Source organism: Solanum stenotomum, chromosome 5, assembly GCF_019186545.1.
Source record: "Solanum stenotomum isolate F172 chromosome 5, ASM1918654v1, whole genome shotgun sequence".
Classification (NCBI taxonomy): Eukaryota; Viridiplantae; Streptophyta; class Magnoliopsida; order Solanales; family Solanaceae; genus Solanum; species Solanum stenotomum.
In genome coordinates, this window is record NC_064286.1 from 12,706,820 (window position 1) to 12,724,299 (window position 17,480).

The 17,480-nt window shown below is 32.9% G+C and overlaps 1 protein-coding gene across 2 annotated transcripts; it reads right to left on the reverse strand.

The window, feature by feature from the left end:
• Positions 1 to 14,090: 14,090 nt before the first annotated feature.
• On the reverse strand, positions 14,091 to 15,693 carry LOC125865845 (squamosa promoter-binding-like protein 8). Of its 2 annotated transcripts, none has more exons than XM_049546104.1 (3): positions 14,859 to 15,693; positions 14,489 to 14,649; positions 14,091 to 14,409 (listed from the first exon to the last, which is right to left on the reverse strand). In XM_049546104.1, exons 1-3 carry the CDS (start codon positions 15,482 to 15,484, stop codon positions 14,324 to 14,326), a joined length of 873 nt encoding a protein of 290 aa, XP_049402061.1. In that variant the 5' UTR covers positions 15,485 to 15,693; the 3' UTR covers positions 14,091 to 14,323. The 2 variants fall into 2 exon arrangements, with proteins under 2 accessions (XP_049402061.1, XP_049402059.1); XM_049546102.1 differs by having other exon boundaries at positions 14,091 to 14,418.
• Positions 15,694 to 17,480: the final 1,787 nt, after the last annotated feature.

The following is a 17,480-nucleotide window of genomic DNA, read 5'->3' on the forward strand; positions in this document are numbered from 1 at the left end:
GATGAAAGTGTTAAACCTCTGTTGAGTCTCTGAGTTACTAGAATTACATTAATTTTCTATCATAATGTGGCACCTAGTGCATTATTCAAGGAGTTCTCACTTAGCTATACTTTGAGTTAAATTGTTATTGATGGGAATGGAAGTTTCTATGTGTCTTCGTTGAAATTGAGTTATGTGCGCGTAAGCTATATTGACTGGGGTTGCTAGGTGAGAGTCGAAATGCTGGATTGATAATGGACACGTTGAGTTGATAGGCGAGGTGACCGAATTCCACCGAACTGCTCGGCGGTTTGCCCACCAGCTCCATTTCGCTCTTAACTGCGCGTTTTATGTACTGATTGACTTATGACTCTCGGCGGTCATCTTGGCTCACATAATACACTCGGTGACACACTAAGAGAGCATTTGTTCGCCTTTTGCCTGCACCCTTGTATCATTTGTACATCAGTTTAAATGATTAGCCTGAGAAATTCCACACGTAGAAAGACCATTTTTGCTCCTATGTGAATCTATATTTAACTTAGCCTCAATGTTTTTGCAAAAATAGCTAGACCAAAAGTTGCAGGGAGAGATGACCCACCCAGGCATGTAAGAGCATGAGAATTTAGAAAAGAGGAAAAGAGAGCCGAGATGGCCAGGCAAAGAAAGTACACTAAGGAAGCTAGGAAAAAAAGACGAATTCCTTTCGATCTTAATGTCCACCCATGTGATCAGAGCTTAGTAAATGCAATGCATGCCTTCAAAGCAGCTCAGGAGATAGATAAGATAATTGTATCAAATCTTACTGCAGAGGCTAAGGCAAAAGCAAATAGTGGAGACCAAAATGACAATGCTCCAGGGACCTTTATTTTACTTCAGAAAGATGCACCAGGCACTGATGCCCAGACAGATGGAGCAACTGCTTAAACATGATCCCCTCTTTACCCCCCTTTCTGTTTTTCTTTATCTAACCTTTTGGATACTTATTACTTGCATTTGAGGACAAACACTTTTTATTTGTGGTGGGGTGAGGCCCACACCTTTTGTGTTGACATTCATGTTTTGTTTGCTTTAAGTTGTGTTTTTAATACTGTTTTTCTGTGGATGTTTGAGCTTATGGCTCCTGTTGTTTTAATTGCAAAACAATTCTGATCCTTTTTCGCCACCTCTTGTGTTGAAAGTGGCTGTTCTTTTACAAAAAATTAAGTCTCGATTTCGATCAATACCGATGACTTGAATAGTGCTTCCAATTGAACAAACATGAATGCATGGCTACGACGAGACCAAATGAAGTTACATAGACAATATGTGCACTCTTTGCATCTCGTTGTGACTAGCCATTTATTGAATTGATTCTCTTGTGATGACCGTTGCACACTAGCAAACGTGTGTAATCTTGCTTGACTGAAGTATCGATGCCTTGTGTGTTTAGCTTACTTTGAACCTTGCATGAATAAACCTAGAATTTTCCCTGTTAGTTTGATTGATTTAGAAAGGTGTACTCTTGAGATAATCTTAGGCAATTTTAAAGAGTGTGAGCCAATTTGACATATACCTCTTTTTGTGGCCTATCTGTGAGCGTGTGAAACTCTCTTGAACACCCTTTGAGCCTTACCTTTCTTTGGAACAACCTTGATAAACCCTAGACCTTACTTGATCCACTAACTATAATCCTCTTGATTTGTGGTTTAGTGAATAGCCAACTTAGGACAAAAAGCCTAAGTTTGGGGTGTGGTGAAAAGGAAAAGGAGAAGTCAAGAAGTGCTATAAGAAGTCTTCCTTAACCCATAGTGTTGCAGTACAATGGAACCCTTAAAAAAATTGTGGAATAAAGTACAGAAGAAATTTGGGTTCTAATGCAATTCATGGAAGGTGAATGAAAAGGTGACTTAGAAGCACTAGAAAAAGAATTGATAAAGGAGAGGAAGGGAATGTCTTGAGAATACCACATCTCATAAGGAAAAATTCACTAAGCCTAAATGACCATACCTTTGCACTAAGCCCCATTACAAGCCTTAGAAAGACCTTTTTGATCTTGAGTAAGCCAGATCGAAAGTCGATTGAAAAATAAGGGAAAACCTATGGATGAAAACATGTATTGTGTTCTTCTTTTTGAGTGTGAGCATTGTATCTGATTCCTAATATTAAATTGACTCATATATGTGTGTGAATATGTAATCATTCTTTGTGCGAGGGCATTTAGATATTTTTGATTGAGCTTGAACTTGCACAAGTAGCAAGTATTGCGAGCATGAGAATCTTTGGTGATGGTGTGTCACAATTTGAATCTTTGAGTACAAAATTGATCCTTGCATAAGTAAATTGAGTCTTGTTGTGTGCATTCATGATTTAATCTTGTGTAGCACTGTTTGAGGCACCCTTTTTGAACGGCTGAACTTGAGTTTGCTTGAGGACAAGCAAAAGTGTAAGTTGGGGGTGTTGATGAGTCCACAATTTGGACTCATTTAGGGCTTTATTTTAATGGAAATAGTGTCCTTGAATGCTTGTTTTATCTCAATACCTTATTAAAATGCTGAAGTTTCAGGTATTTGAAGTTTTTAGTAGAAGCATGGACACTTAGGTGCAAAATGGAGCAAATAGGGCTGAAAAGAACAAGAAATGGAATCATGCGGATCGCCAAGTTTAACTTGGTGAGTCGCCGAAACGACATGAACCGCCCTTTGTTCTAGTACGCGAAGCCTTGAAGGAAGTGGGTCAAAAGACGAGGAAAGGAGCAGTCGCCGGTTCATCGGTGATCTCGACTAATGTCGCCGAACAATCCTCCGCAGCACAATCTGTGAAAACTATAAATACTATATACAATTGTAGTCTTAAGAGATATTGAGTGTGGAACAATTATTATTATTATTTTCACTTTAGAACATACTTTAGCTGATATTTTTCTCTCATGTTTGGAGAGGGTTTTGTGGAGACTTGAAGAAATGAGTTCTTCTTCCCCAAGTTTGGAAGTGGGTCTTCTCTATTCATTTTCCTTTGCTTAATTTAAGGTTTAATTTCTTATACCCAATTGATTTCATTATCATGTTAGGTATAATTTCTTATTTCTTGATGTGTGGCTAAAAAACCCCCAATTCTTGGAGTGTGATTTAGCAAATATGGGTTGATATTCTTGTTGGGTCTTGCTTGCTGATAGGTTAGATGTATTTTAAAGGTGATTTCACCTAGTGGTTGTGGTTTAATCTAAAGGGTTTGTAGTTGCAAACACAAAGCCACCCATGTGTTTTCGGCTTGCCCGAGAGGGAGGTTGTGAAATCAAAACCACTAGATTGATGGCCTAAGGAGTGGGTCGACATGAGGTTCATCCCGAGAGGGTGAGCCCTAGTCCCATATCCTAACACTCAGCTTGAGTGAGTGAGTGGGGTAAGGCGTAGGCTGTTCTTCATGCGGCAAATGGGTGTCCGAGAGAAACACATTTGAAATGGGATAAATTGCCCGAGAGGGAACTTATTTCCCTTTAAAGCTTAGCCTAGTCACTATTGTCTTGAAAATTTCCTATTGAAAGCATGCACCCAACAATTTATCTTAACTTGTATTGCGGTCACATCCCAAGAACCTTTCCCCATACTTGATTTTCTTGTTGCTGTTTTAGTACTTGTTACAAAACCCCCTTTGATATTTGACACTTTTGTGTCACTCCCTTTAATTTACAATGTCTTTTATCGCAAATGTCTTTAACTACGACTAACTTGAATGAAATTCTAATTGGTTATTAATTCTCAAAACCGCTCCCTTGGGACACGACCCCAAACCTCGGTTGGGTAACTATATTATCGACGATCGTAGACACTCATAGCGTAGGTTAGTGTCGTTGGTCACGATAAGCATCACTTGCCCATCAGTATGAGGATGAAAAGCAATACTCAAGTTCACCTTTGAACCCAAGTTTTTCTGGAATGACTTCAAAAACTGTGCAGTAAATTGTGCACCCCTATCTGATATCATTGAAACAGGGACTCCATGAAGTGTTACTACCTCTTGAATATATAACCTAGCATAATCCTTTACTAAATGGGTAGTCTTTACCGGCAAAAATGGGTTGATTTTGTCATTCAATCACCCAAATCGAATCATGCTGCCTATGAGACCTTGCTAAACCTGTGATGAAATCCATATTAATAATCTCTCACTTCCATTCCGGAAGTTCTATATTCTGAGCTGAACCACCGGGCCTTTGATGCTCTACTTTAACTTGTTCGCAATTCGGACACTTAGTAGTTAGCAACAAACTCTGCAATGCCCTTCTTTATGCTACTCCACCAATACACCTCTCTCAAGTCACTATACATCTTTGTGGAACCCGAATGACTGGAATATCTGGAACTACGAGCTTCCTCCATGATTCTCTCTTGGAGTCCATCCACCATTGGTACACACAATCTACCTTGATATCTCAACACGCCATCTCCCTTCTGTTCAAAAGCTAATACTTTTTGTTTATGAACATTTGCCTTCAATTCAAGAAAAATAGGATCTTGGTCTTGTTTCTTTTTTACTTCTGACACTAATGATGATTCAGCCTCATTCATCACTACCACTCCTCCTTCTGTGGAATCTATTAGTTGAACTCCCAAGTGTGCAAGTCTATGCACATCTTTTGCTAACTCTCTCTTTTCTTCCTTAACATGGGTGGTACTACCCATAGAAAACATGTTTAACGCATCAACAACAATATTAGCCTTACCTGGGTGGTAAAGAATACTCATGTCATAATCCTTAAGTAATTCTAACCACCTCCTTTGTCTGAGATTAAGATCTTTCTGAGTAAACACATACTAAAGACTTTTGTGATCAGTGAATACATTTACATGAACACCGTATAAATAATGACACCATATCTTCAAAGAAAATACTACATCATCCAACTCTAAATCATGGGTTGGGTAGTTCTTCTCATGTACTTTCAACTACACAACAAAACCTTGAGTACCTTCTGGTAAGGTCAACATTGGGGCAGTAGTCAATCTTTTTTTCAATTCCTAAAAGTTGTTCTCACAAGCTTCAGACCATTGAAATTTCAGTGTCTTCTGAGTTAACTTGGTCACAAGGGATGAAATAGATGAGAACCCCTCTACGAACCTTCTATAATAGCCAGCCAAACCCAAGAAACTCCTAATGTCAGTTAGAGATGTGGGTCGAGGCCAATTCTACACTGCCTCTATCTTCTGGGTATCAACTTTAATTCCCTCTCCATACACAATGTGGCCTAAGAATTCCATAGACTCCATCCAAAACTCACACTTAGAGAACTTGGCATATAACTCTTTATCTTTTAAAGTTTAGAGAACTATCCTGAGATGACTAACATGATCTTCTTCACTCCCTGAATAGATTAGAATGTCATCCATGAAGACGATAACAAACATATCTAAATAAGGTTTGTCGCGCCAAACCCTTCCTAGGCAAACCTGACGAACTTTTCGACTCGTTTTCTGATCTTAATTCGATTATTTTCGATTTCTTTTATCAAATTCACTTTAAGGTACCCAAAACATATACTCAAGAATCTAACTCAAACAACTCAAGGAAACAACACTTTAATATCAAGAAACTCCTTAATCTTAACTCATGTTCAAGAACGAAAGTAATTCAAGAACAACTATCAAGAACATTCAAATTCCAATCCTTTTAGAACGAATTCGCGCTGAATCAAACATGCTTGGCATGTGGGTGAACAAACCCAACGTTACGAAAGTCTCACATACCTTGTAGGATCAACTCCTTGATGAAATCCGAAATCAATTTCTTACGAAATGAGGAAAACTTCATCTTCTGTTCTCTTCTCTCTTGTGTTCTTCACTCTAGAACCCTAGCGTAAATTTCCAATTGAGTAAATTGAACCAATTCAGTTTTGACCCTTAATTAATTCACTAAAAACGAATTAAATTAATTAGGTATGAAAAACACCAAAACACCCTTCCAAAATCCGGATTGGACATTTCCTTATTTGAACAACCCAACTTCCAATGGGCATAAATCACTCATACTAACTTGGAATTGCGCAAACTCGGCGGTGTTGAAAAGATTATTCCAAGATATTTCCTACCATATCTAGAAACACACCTAACTCATCCTGAGCCATAAGTCATGATCGTTTGAAGTTGACCAAAAAAATCCAACTTAACAAACTTAACAAATTTTCCAGATTTTATTTTCTTTCCAAAAATGACTATTTCCACTTTTTAATTTCTTTCTAGTTATTTCAAATTGGCGAGATGTTACCGATTCATTTGAAATTATTATTTACCATTTAGAAAGCATATCCTTCATTTTTAGATGTGATAAAAAAAATCATTTCATGCCCCAAACTTAGGCATCTCAATATCAAAGTGTTAAGATAGGCAACACAATCCCTCACTCGGGAAATTTCTCAAATATCACAAGTTCTCATAGCAATCAAGGATATCATACGACACTACTAAAAAACTGTTAAAAAATGACGAAATGAAAAGCGACGGACGACGTCTCTCCAAAAAGCGACGTCATTGCCACACTGTCCGTCACTTTTTAATATAAATAAAAAATTTTAAAATTATTTTACAAAAAGCGGCGGACATCATCTCTTAGTGCGTCGCTTTATTTCACGGATTTTTGTGCCATTTATATAATTAATAATTAATTATTTAAAATAGGTAGAGACGTTGTCCATCGCATTTTATTAAAAATAATTATTTATAAATTAAAAAAATAACCACACCGTCCATCGCTTTTTATTAGTTTTAATTGATTAATTATTTTATAAGGATGTGACAGACGACATCTCTTATTCCATTGCTTTTTGGTCAAAATACTGGTCAAGTACTTAATAAATGTGATAGACAATGTCTCTTAAATCGTCGTTTTTTGGTCAAAATATTGGTCAAATATTTTTAAAAAAGTGGCGGACAAAGAGACGTTGTCCGTCGCTTTTCTTAAAAGATCTGAAGATTAGAGGCGAAAATTCTCCATTTTTCCATCTCTCTTCCTTCTCTCTAAGACAGCACGCCGACGCTACCGACGAAGAACCCCACTGTGTCACTGCCGACCCTGACCCCACTCCATTGTCTCTCCATTGTCTCCTTTTCCTTTAATTTAAGGTTAGGGTTTCTTGAAATTATTTTCTATTTCTTTTCAATTTGAGTTAGATTTGATTTTGTTAATTAGTGTATTGAATTTGTGTTTTATTGATTGTTAGTTTGAATGATTGATTGTTAGATAGTGAATGATTTAGGTTTTTTTTTTTTAGTACTAGTTTGATTGATTGTTAGTTAGTTAGTGAATGATTTATTGTTTTTGATTTTAGTACTTGTGAATTGAGATTTTTTTAATTTGATTGATTGTTAGTTAGTGAAGTGTTAATTTGAACTTAGATGAATTGAAATTAGATGAATTGAAGTTAGATTTAGAAATTGAACTTGAAATTTGAATATAACCAATTAATTCTTGAGTTAGAAGTTTATGTATAACTAATTTTAGAAATTGGATATATGATGAATTCAATTAGAACTTGAAGTAGTTGAACTTAATTAGAACTTGAATATAACTAATTATTCTTGGCTTAAAATTTTATATATAACTAATTTTAGAGATTATATGAACTTGAATTTAATTAGAACTTGAACTTGAACTTAGAATTTGAATATAACTAATTCTTGGATTATAAGTTTATATATAACTAAGTTTAGAAATTAGTTATGAACTTGAATTTAGTTATTAAACTTGAACTTAGAACTTGAATATAACTAGCTAATTCTTGGATTTGAAGTTTATGTATAACTAATTTTAGAACTTTGATATGAGCTTGAATTTAGATCTTGAACTTGAACTTGGAACTTGAATATAACTAATTCTTGATGACCTTAATTAATTAGAACTTAATAATTGAACTTTGAAGTACTTATTAAAATCTTATTGACCTTAATATATTTGAACTTAATTATAACTTTCAACTTAATTTATAATAACATGAACTTAATTAGAAATATAATTAATTATTTGAAATCTTAAACTTAATTAAAATTTATGAATTAATTAAGCTTGAACTTTGTAGATCTTGAAATGTAGTATTCATGAACTAATTAATTAGGTATATAAGTAATAATAAATATAATTATTAAGTAATTATACATATATATTAACAATATAAATTATTTTAATGTAGTTAAATTATTATTAAATTTATAATATAATTGAATATCTATATTTTTATAGATGGATCATCGTTTGTGGATGTATAATATGCATTATAAAACTGGTGCTGGTTTAAAACCTGAGTTTATTGACGGTGTTAGAGATTTTATTGAACATACAATGACACTTGATATTTTCAAGAATAATGGATTGGTTAGGTGTCCTTGTAGTGCATGTAGGTGCTTAAAATTTTTTGAACCAGATACACTCCTGGTTCATTTGTACCATAATGGATTTAAGCTTGGATATTTTGTATGGATTGATCAAGGAGAAAGAGATGGATGAATGGTATGTTTTATAATTCGATGCTTGTGGATGAGGATGATTTTGTAGATCGCACTCCCTAGTTTAGGTCTCTTTTATGAACTTTTTGAAAATTTGGAACACATTTTGAATGACTTTATAAGTTTTTGTATTGTGATTTAGATATTTTTGAAGATTGATTTAAGTTTGTTGTTTATATCTTGTGTGAGATGTTTAGATTGTAATTTGTTTGATTGGGCTAGTTAAAATTGAATTGAATTGATTTATATTTGCAGGTGGGAACAATTTCTGCTGTCAAAAAAGTGCAGGAAAAAGTGACGGACAGGTTGGTTTTGTCCGTCGCTTTAATAAACCCAGAAAAGCGACGGACATGGTCCTTTAGTCCGTCGCTTTTCTGGGTATTTCAAAAAATTAATTTCCAGAAAAGCGATGGATAGAGTCCTTTAGTCCGACACTTTTCTGGGATTTTCAAAATTTAAATTTCCAAAAAAATTCGTCACTTTTTGGAAATAAAAAATAAATGAAAATATAAAAAAACGACGTTGTCCGTCTCTTTTTTTATAAAAAAACATTCCTGGAAAAAAAATCGAAAAGCGATGCAATCCGTCGCTTTTTTGCGACGCTGTCCATCTCTTTTTGAAAAGCCTCGACCCAAAAAGCGGCGAACATGAATGCGTTGCTTTTCCGTCGATTTTGACCAAAAAAGCGACGCAGTCCGTCACTTTTGGTTGTCTTTTTTCGGCAATTTTTTTGTAGTGCGAGGCCTTCACATAGGCTAAGCATCACAAATAAGCCTCACACAGATTAAAGAAGAGAATCTACACTTACTAACCTCTCAATTTCATGCTACAATATCGTTCCACAGTTGAATTCATAAGAAATATTAATTACTCATCTCAGTTTAAATGAGGTATAGCCAAACTTACCTCGAAGGTCGATCTTTACCCGAACAACTCTCCCAAAGTTTTTTTTTCTACCAAATTTTTAATTTTTTTACACGATCCCCGACTATCAAAATGAAAAAGACTCATCAAAAGAGGTCAAATGATACCCATATTGATAAGGTTAGCTAGGAACCAGAGGTAAAATAATCCAAAAATCTCTTCAAAAATTGAATGGGTAAAATCAGATTTTTATTTGAAAAATGCGTTCTATAAGTCAAGAGGAATTTGTGATGGAGAAGCCGATTAAAAACAAGTAAGAAACAAGCTCCAATTAAAAAAAATAACAAATCTTCCAACTTTGGGCGAGAAATCTCAAAACCCATATTGAAATCATGATTTAAAAGAGATTTAGGAAGATAAAATTTGAAGGAAACGATAAGAAATTGATAGGGGAAGCTTATCCACACAAGTTTACTCAACAAAAGCTCCCAAGATTGCCTATTCTAAGTTCTTATTAAGTGAAAAATGATGGAATATGAAAAGGAGGGAAGAATCCCAAAATTAGGTTCTGTCCAAGTAAAAAATGGTCATTGCGATTGCGATCCACTAACTCTTGTGATCGCGAAGGACACTAAAGCTACTCATCGTGAATGCGAGCCCCTTGGTCGCAATCACGATGATCTAAAATACTTGCACCAGAAACCAGAAAATTAGTTGTTTTATTTCAAGAAAAAGGACTCTATTGGACCCTCAAAAATAGTTTTGAGGTCCAATAGAAGTTAGTTGGACATGCCATCCCACTAAATTTGACATTCTAGATTCAATGAAATTGTCGGATCTTCAAAAAAAGGTCAATGGATAGAAATCTCCTACCGGACCTCTCTTTAGGCTAAAATCTCAACATCTCGCCTATAACACCCAAAACTCAACCCAAGACCTTGAAACTCTGTCCACTACCCTACTAGCTCAAATCGAACGTTCTGGATGCAATGGAACTAACGAAATTGCCATCCGACACTTGGATCTCAAAATGTTAACCAAGGTCAACTGTATCAATATAATTCAACTAAAAGACTCCAAAACACCCAAAATCTCACCCGATCGCATCGGGGACCACATTAACTATTCCTGCAATATAAACTAAGTATGATAACGCCAAGAGGAAGGGCGTAATGATCATTTCACAAATAAAGTAATTTCACAAGAAATGAGACATTACACCTAATCCCCCTTGCTTGTACTTATCCCTATTATATATTTTTTTAATTTTAATAAAAGACCGCTAGACACTTCGTCTAGGGGTAAAACTTTAAGAAAATAAAATTTAAAAAAATGTAGTTAGGCTCCTTTGTTATGTCTCAAGTCTGTATTTCTTTGTGAGAGAAGTATTGAAAACACCTTTGAACTTAGCGTAAATTATTAGTTTCGTTCTAAACTATTGATAGCCTTAATAATACTCCTTTACTTGATTAACTAAACTTAGATATACTCCCGATCTGTCATATGACATAGCAAGTGATCTCAATTTTTTGTAGGATCGTGGGGCTCTTAATAAATAATCGAGGGAAGTGTTGAAAACATCCCTAAACTTGGCGAGAATTTAGAAGTGTATTTCGCTCATGTTGCAAGATCGAGGGTGTATTTAACTTCAATTAGTCAAAATAAAAGATATTTTTAAAACTTTCAATAGTTTAAGAATAAAACAAATAGTCCACACCAAGTTTACCGATATTTTTAATACTTTTCTCTTTTTTTTTTTAGAAATGGGTGACCTGTCTCGTTTAGTTTTGTAGCTAGCACTTTGATATTAATAAAAATTATATTTTCTAATTAATTTTTTAAAATAATTATTATTATTATCAAAATGACGTGAAGAGAGAAGTATGAATATCAACTCAATGTGGAGAAGGAAGGAGGCAAAATGTGGTGTTAAATTTCGTGGAAGTTTCAAAGAAAACATTGAAGGTAAACCAACCTCTATACGTCAACTCTTCCTATCATCATAACACTAAAGACAAATTACCAACTCATAATAATTACTATATACACCATATGAAATTACCACCCATTTATTACTATAATTTTTATTTTATTTTATGAAAATAGATAAAAAAAAAATATCTCCAATATATTGAAAATGATTTAAGTTTGCCTTTCATTTTATTTATTGGACTTCATTAATCTTTAACGTTTATTTTCTAGTTTAAAAGCACTCTTACTTTTATCCTTCATTGAATCTTATTTGCCCTTTAATACTAATTTGGATGGGTTGAGTCTAACGTACATGTGGACCAATAAATCATTACAATTTATTTAATTAAAATTCACATATATCATCTCATAATTTTGTTAAAATAAGGGGTGTACTTTTTTGTCATCGTAAAGACTATTGGAGTCAATAGAACATGGAGGGAGAGACATTTTTAAGCCAAAACATTAATGTTAAGGGCAATAGTAGTCAAATAGGTGGAAGAAGCAAAAAATTCAAACCATTTATGATACATTGAAGATGATATTGTTTTATCCTTTCCAAAAATACATCTTAAATTTATCATGTAATTTAATATGTTGTATAAAGTATTTTATCTTATTACATTATTCGTTTCATTTTATTTTACCCTTATATTAAAATAAATTATTTCATTTTACTTGTTCAATATTTTAACATCAAAAGAGTTTATTTTCTTCCATACTTTTAGTTGAAAATGACTACATAAAATGATAATAGTCAAATTTAGAGTTTAACCTTTAGTGAAAGTTTTCTTAAGAAATGTATTAGATCAACATCATCCAAGTGATATAAATTGGAAGAAATATATAAAAGTCATTAACCTTATCATGGTTTATTATTGATTAAACATAATAATTCTAAAAGGGTTTCACCGTTTGACTTATCAAAGTTACACCAAACTCTATGGTTTTTGTACTCTAGAAAAGAAAATATAGGGAGAAACAAATAAGTTCTCATGATAGATGGGGTAAATTTTTAGCCCTTGTAAAATTGATATCGATGCATGAAATCATGATTGGAAAAAAGAGATGAGATCCAACCTTAGTAGATTTTGAAATCAAGTGTTTCTCGTAAATAATAATAAAATATTTATGAATGACATCTAATTTAACATGGGGAAGCAATATCTTTAGGCTTGGACTCTCTATTTTATCCGATGCACAAAACATGATAATAACGAAATTATCAACAATCAATCGCAAAACTCTGTGACGATTTGTGACCACGTAATCATACGTACTCAAGTGTAATCTAGAATAGACATTTTAAGAATCTAGACTAACATTTTTGTAAGATTATATAAGAGATTTTGTTCTATAAATAACTTCTTGCGTGGGAGTGTGGACATCTCTTTTTTTCTAGATTGTAACAATCAATCCTTGTTTTAAATTCATAATCTCTTTCTAGTCTTCTATTTTCAGATTTTGATATTAATGAATTATTTTACTTTTAATCCTTATGATTACTTAATTTGGTGTTAGTATCGTCAGATTCTAGCCAAAAAAACAAAACAAGTGATCGGATCAAATTTATTTGCCTTTAATCCTATTTTAATAAATTTAACTTTATGTTGCATATATGATGTTCATTTTTACTTGTCTATTTTAAATTTTGCCGTTCTTTAAAAACTAATGATCAATATGAATATTTTATCACCATACATATTAATTGATTTATAATCTTAGATATTGAAAAATAAGTAATTAATATTGTGGATAAATATGAAAAGAATATATTTCTTTTAATATACAAAAAATGATAAGTAAAAATGAACATCACTTTTCAGTATAGAGGATGAAAAAAAGAATGAATGGAACTATGGAAGCAAGGGTACTAGATCTAGAAGAGGCTAAGGGTGTTTTACCCAAACCCCCTTAGCAAAAAAAATTACACCATATAAATATAAAGTATTTAAAAAATATTTTTAATGCACTTAAATATATTTTGAATCCCCTAGAAATATAATCATAGAGTTTAAGAAATTGATCATAACCATAAAATAGATAATTTAATAGTTTTAAAAATGATTTATACTAATGATATCATTTATGAATTTTTGTTGTTTGTGATAAGAAAGGTCAAAGAATCACAAACATATTGATTAATGCACCTACCCCCACCACTACACATAACTCATAAGAGTAAACACCAACAAAAATTCTCTTAAAGAAAATCAATTAGTTATGAGAATTTTTTTTTAAAAAAAGATGTTGATGTAGAATTGTTCATTCAAATCCTTATAATAATATATAGTTTAGTGGACCCTCACCACATAAATATTTTTTGATCAAAAACAGCTTCCATGCAGGAGACAGCTTGACTTGTGGACCTCTTATACCCTTAGCAGTTTATTCACCAATAGAAATAGCTATCACTTTCACAATCACTTATTTTTACCACATGAAAATTATTTTATTTTTTATTTACCTCTACTTTTTTTACTGCCACTTTACAGGAATAATAAAATATCAAAGTAGCAGACAAAATAAAATAATGCATACACTATAAATGGTAATACACCTGCATGAGCTTACCTGCCATGTCCAAGTCTTGTACCAAAAAAGAAACTTAGAGTTTTAATTTTTGTACTATATATTATCAAAATAATAATTATGAGTAGTTCAATTCGTTCATAACAAGTGAAATTAATTATTTCTAAAATAAGACAGACAACATGCTATAACAAGTTAAATAATACAGATTCTTCAATGGATTCATGAACTAAATAAAAAAGCTAAGAGACAAAGTATATCATTCATAAGTGAAAAAACAACTTGAATTCTTAATAATAAATATATGTTTCTTGCTACATGTGACATTAATACAATTAAAAGTCCCCTACGAAATACAAGGATTAACATAATTCTAATAATACATACTAATTAATAATTAAAAGGGTTAACATATAATTCTTAATACTTCATATTAATCATTTTACTCTATTAGTAGCTAGATATATAGTAATAATTAATTAAGAAGTGATACTTAGCATAATTTATTATGGTCTTTGCCTAAAAACATCAAGTGAGATTCTTGGTGGAGAAATTGCTACTGTCACTGATGAACAATGAGCTCCTGAATCAGCTGGAGACCCTAATAACATAAAATCACTAATTATTACACTAAATATCACAAAATATTAATTATGAGAAAAAAAACTTACTAGCAAGAGTGTGGGATGATGAATTTCTGGTACTATCAAGTTGAGATTTATTGCTGTTTTCTAAGTTCGCTTGTTGATTTTTCCTCCTCCTTCGATTGTGATCTGCTAAACGTTTCCTGCAACTTCTCTTCCCGTTATCAAATTCCGACAACAAATGGAACCTGTTATGATTTAGAAAGATGATTAGTTTTATTGAGGAAACCAGAATGGAAAAAGCTGTAATTCCTATAACAAGCAAAAAAAAAGTACTACTCAAAATTACTGGACTCAAATGCCCTCGGGATCAACGATTCCTCAATTTCCAAACTCCAATCATTTGATGAAATAGGGTATGGTTAATGTAATATGAGAAGAGGCAAGCTAAGATAACCTGCTGCACTGTTGACAGAATCGTTGAGTCAAGCCAGCGGCGATAACAGTAGAAGCTTTGGAGTGAAATTCACAAACTTTGTGTCTTCTATGATAATGTTTGGCATGAGTAAGATCAGCATTACAACCTTCAGCTTGACATCTAGGAGTATTCATTATTGAACCAGTTTCAACTGCTCTACTGCGTCGATAAAGTCGATTCACAAAATCATCTTCAGAAGATGAAAAATAAGTCCTTCCACCTAAATTCAACCCAATTCTACTACTATTACTACTACTCCCAAAATCAATTCCTCCACCACTACCCACAAATTGATGTGGTTCACTTTTTGGCACAACCATAAACCCACTATTTTGTTGTAGGATTGAACTTTGGGGGTGGGGGGTGTAACAAGTTTCATAACCACGTGGGTCATAAAGGGTAGTAGGGTTGTTTTGGGTGTGAAAAAATTGATGATTTTGTTGTTGAATGGTAGGAAAATGCTGATGAGGGTATGGATTTTCAGTGAAAGTTTGAGTATTAGGCCCATAAGGGTCAAAGAAGTCACGATTTTGGTCATTTTCTTGATTTTGCTCGTCGTTCGAAAGCATAACAGATGATTGCTCTCCCCAGTTATAGTCCAACATCTTTTTCGCTTTTTGATCTAACTCTCTCTTCAATTGTAATTTGAAAAATATATAACTAAGTTATTAGTAGAGAAGAAAGGCCAAAGGAAAGATGAAATTAAGCCATCTCTAATTGTAGTGGAAATTAAAGGGGTGGGTGGAGGAGTAGGAGGGGGGGTGAGGGAGTAAATCTGCCAGCTTTAAAAGATGAAGATTATATGGAGTTGCAAAAGGCTGCAACCCAAAGACTTTACTTTTTAGCATTCAGTGTGAGTTTTTGAGTAGGCTTTATAGGACTAGTATAGAATAATAACAGTAAAAATAATTTTCTATATATTAGTATTTCTTTTGAGTCTAAAAAACTATAAAATATTAAGTTCTTGCTTGAGTTTGTAGTGACATGTCGGACTATTAGGGACTTTGTTTTCTTCATTTAGTTCCTTCTCAAACTTTGACATTTTTTTTTATTTATTTTTTTTATTGAGAAGAGTAATAACTTACCTTATGAAAGTTTGGGACTTTGAGAGATAAAAATATAAAAGTAATAAGGCATTTGAATAGGAACCTTATTAATGTACTAACACACAATAGCTAGGTTGGCCATCCACAACTCTCCAACTCACTTGGAAAAGAAAAGGGAAAAAAAAAGAATCACACTTTTATCTTCTTCCTTCAATCTCTCTTTACCGCCAAAAGGATGTGCAGTGAATGAAATTGTTCCTTTCTTAATCAAAAGTTTCACATTCAATTCCTAGATATAAAAAAATCCTTGGTCCTTCGTTAATCAAAGGTCTCGCATTCGATTCCTAGATATGAAAAAATCATTGATAAGGAGCATTTCTTCTTGAATGGGGTCCTAAGCAGCGCAAATCTAGAATACTGAGATTTCAATATGAATAACAAACGAACACGATGTGAAAAACCAAAAATATGTGTATATATATATATATTCTCTCTTGTATGTTTATTACTTGAGGACTCTCTAGATAGAATAACTACTGACCGATGAGGCGGCTTTGTTCAGGAACTGATTGTGTAAACATAAGCAAATGTTTAATGACTATTTTACCCTTGTCTGTGAAAGGAAATTTCTTTGAACTCTCTTGTCTTGAAAGTTTGTGGCTATTAGGAAGGACCAGATAATGCTGAGGAAGTTCCGGTCACTGTCACAGTAATAGTTTTGTTTTTGAATAAATTACTTTAGGTTATTATGAAATATTTTTCATTAAAAATTGTCTTTTAAGTTTTGAATAAATTCAGTTTTGTGTATCGATCGGTTCAATTTGGTTTAAAGTTTCTTGGTTCGGCTTATTGATTATTGGTTTGTACACGTGCGGAATCGTTATAGAAGATTATGTTTAAGTTTGTAAAAACCCAAGTTTAGGACTGCGTATCGATTCGGTTTCACTTATTGGTTTATAGACATGCTAATTCATTCTAAGATATTAATATATTGGCTTATCGATAATTGATTTTTTGATAATCGATAGTTATGATTGAGTTGTCAATTTAATCATTAAGATTTGATATAAGAATTAATTAAAAAACAATCAAAAACAAAGTGATAAGCCACAAGCACCCCTAAGTGTTGGGACCCTAAGGCACAACATATTTAGATCGATGGATGTGAAATTTAAAAGAATATTCAGATGTAAATGGTCACATTTGAAACACACATTAGAAACATTAAAATGAGAAAAGGTCAATTAATATAATTTGATTCTGCCCTATGTGGACATTCAAATACACTAGCTAGTTTGCAGCAATGACACTGGTGATTAAAGTTATTGATTATTATTTTTGTAAATAGTAATTGGTTGCATGTATTTTCCATCAAAAAATATATGAATTATGATTTAAACATGAAATATTATCTAATAACATTAATTTAATAAACACAGAAAAAATTAGGGTACGTAAATTTGAGAACGAAAAATATAATAAAAGTGAAAATAAAGTTTTAAATGTTTTCCAAATTTCAAATACAACTTCAAGTTGTATTGAAAAATTTCATTGC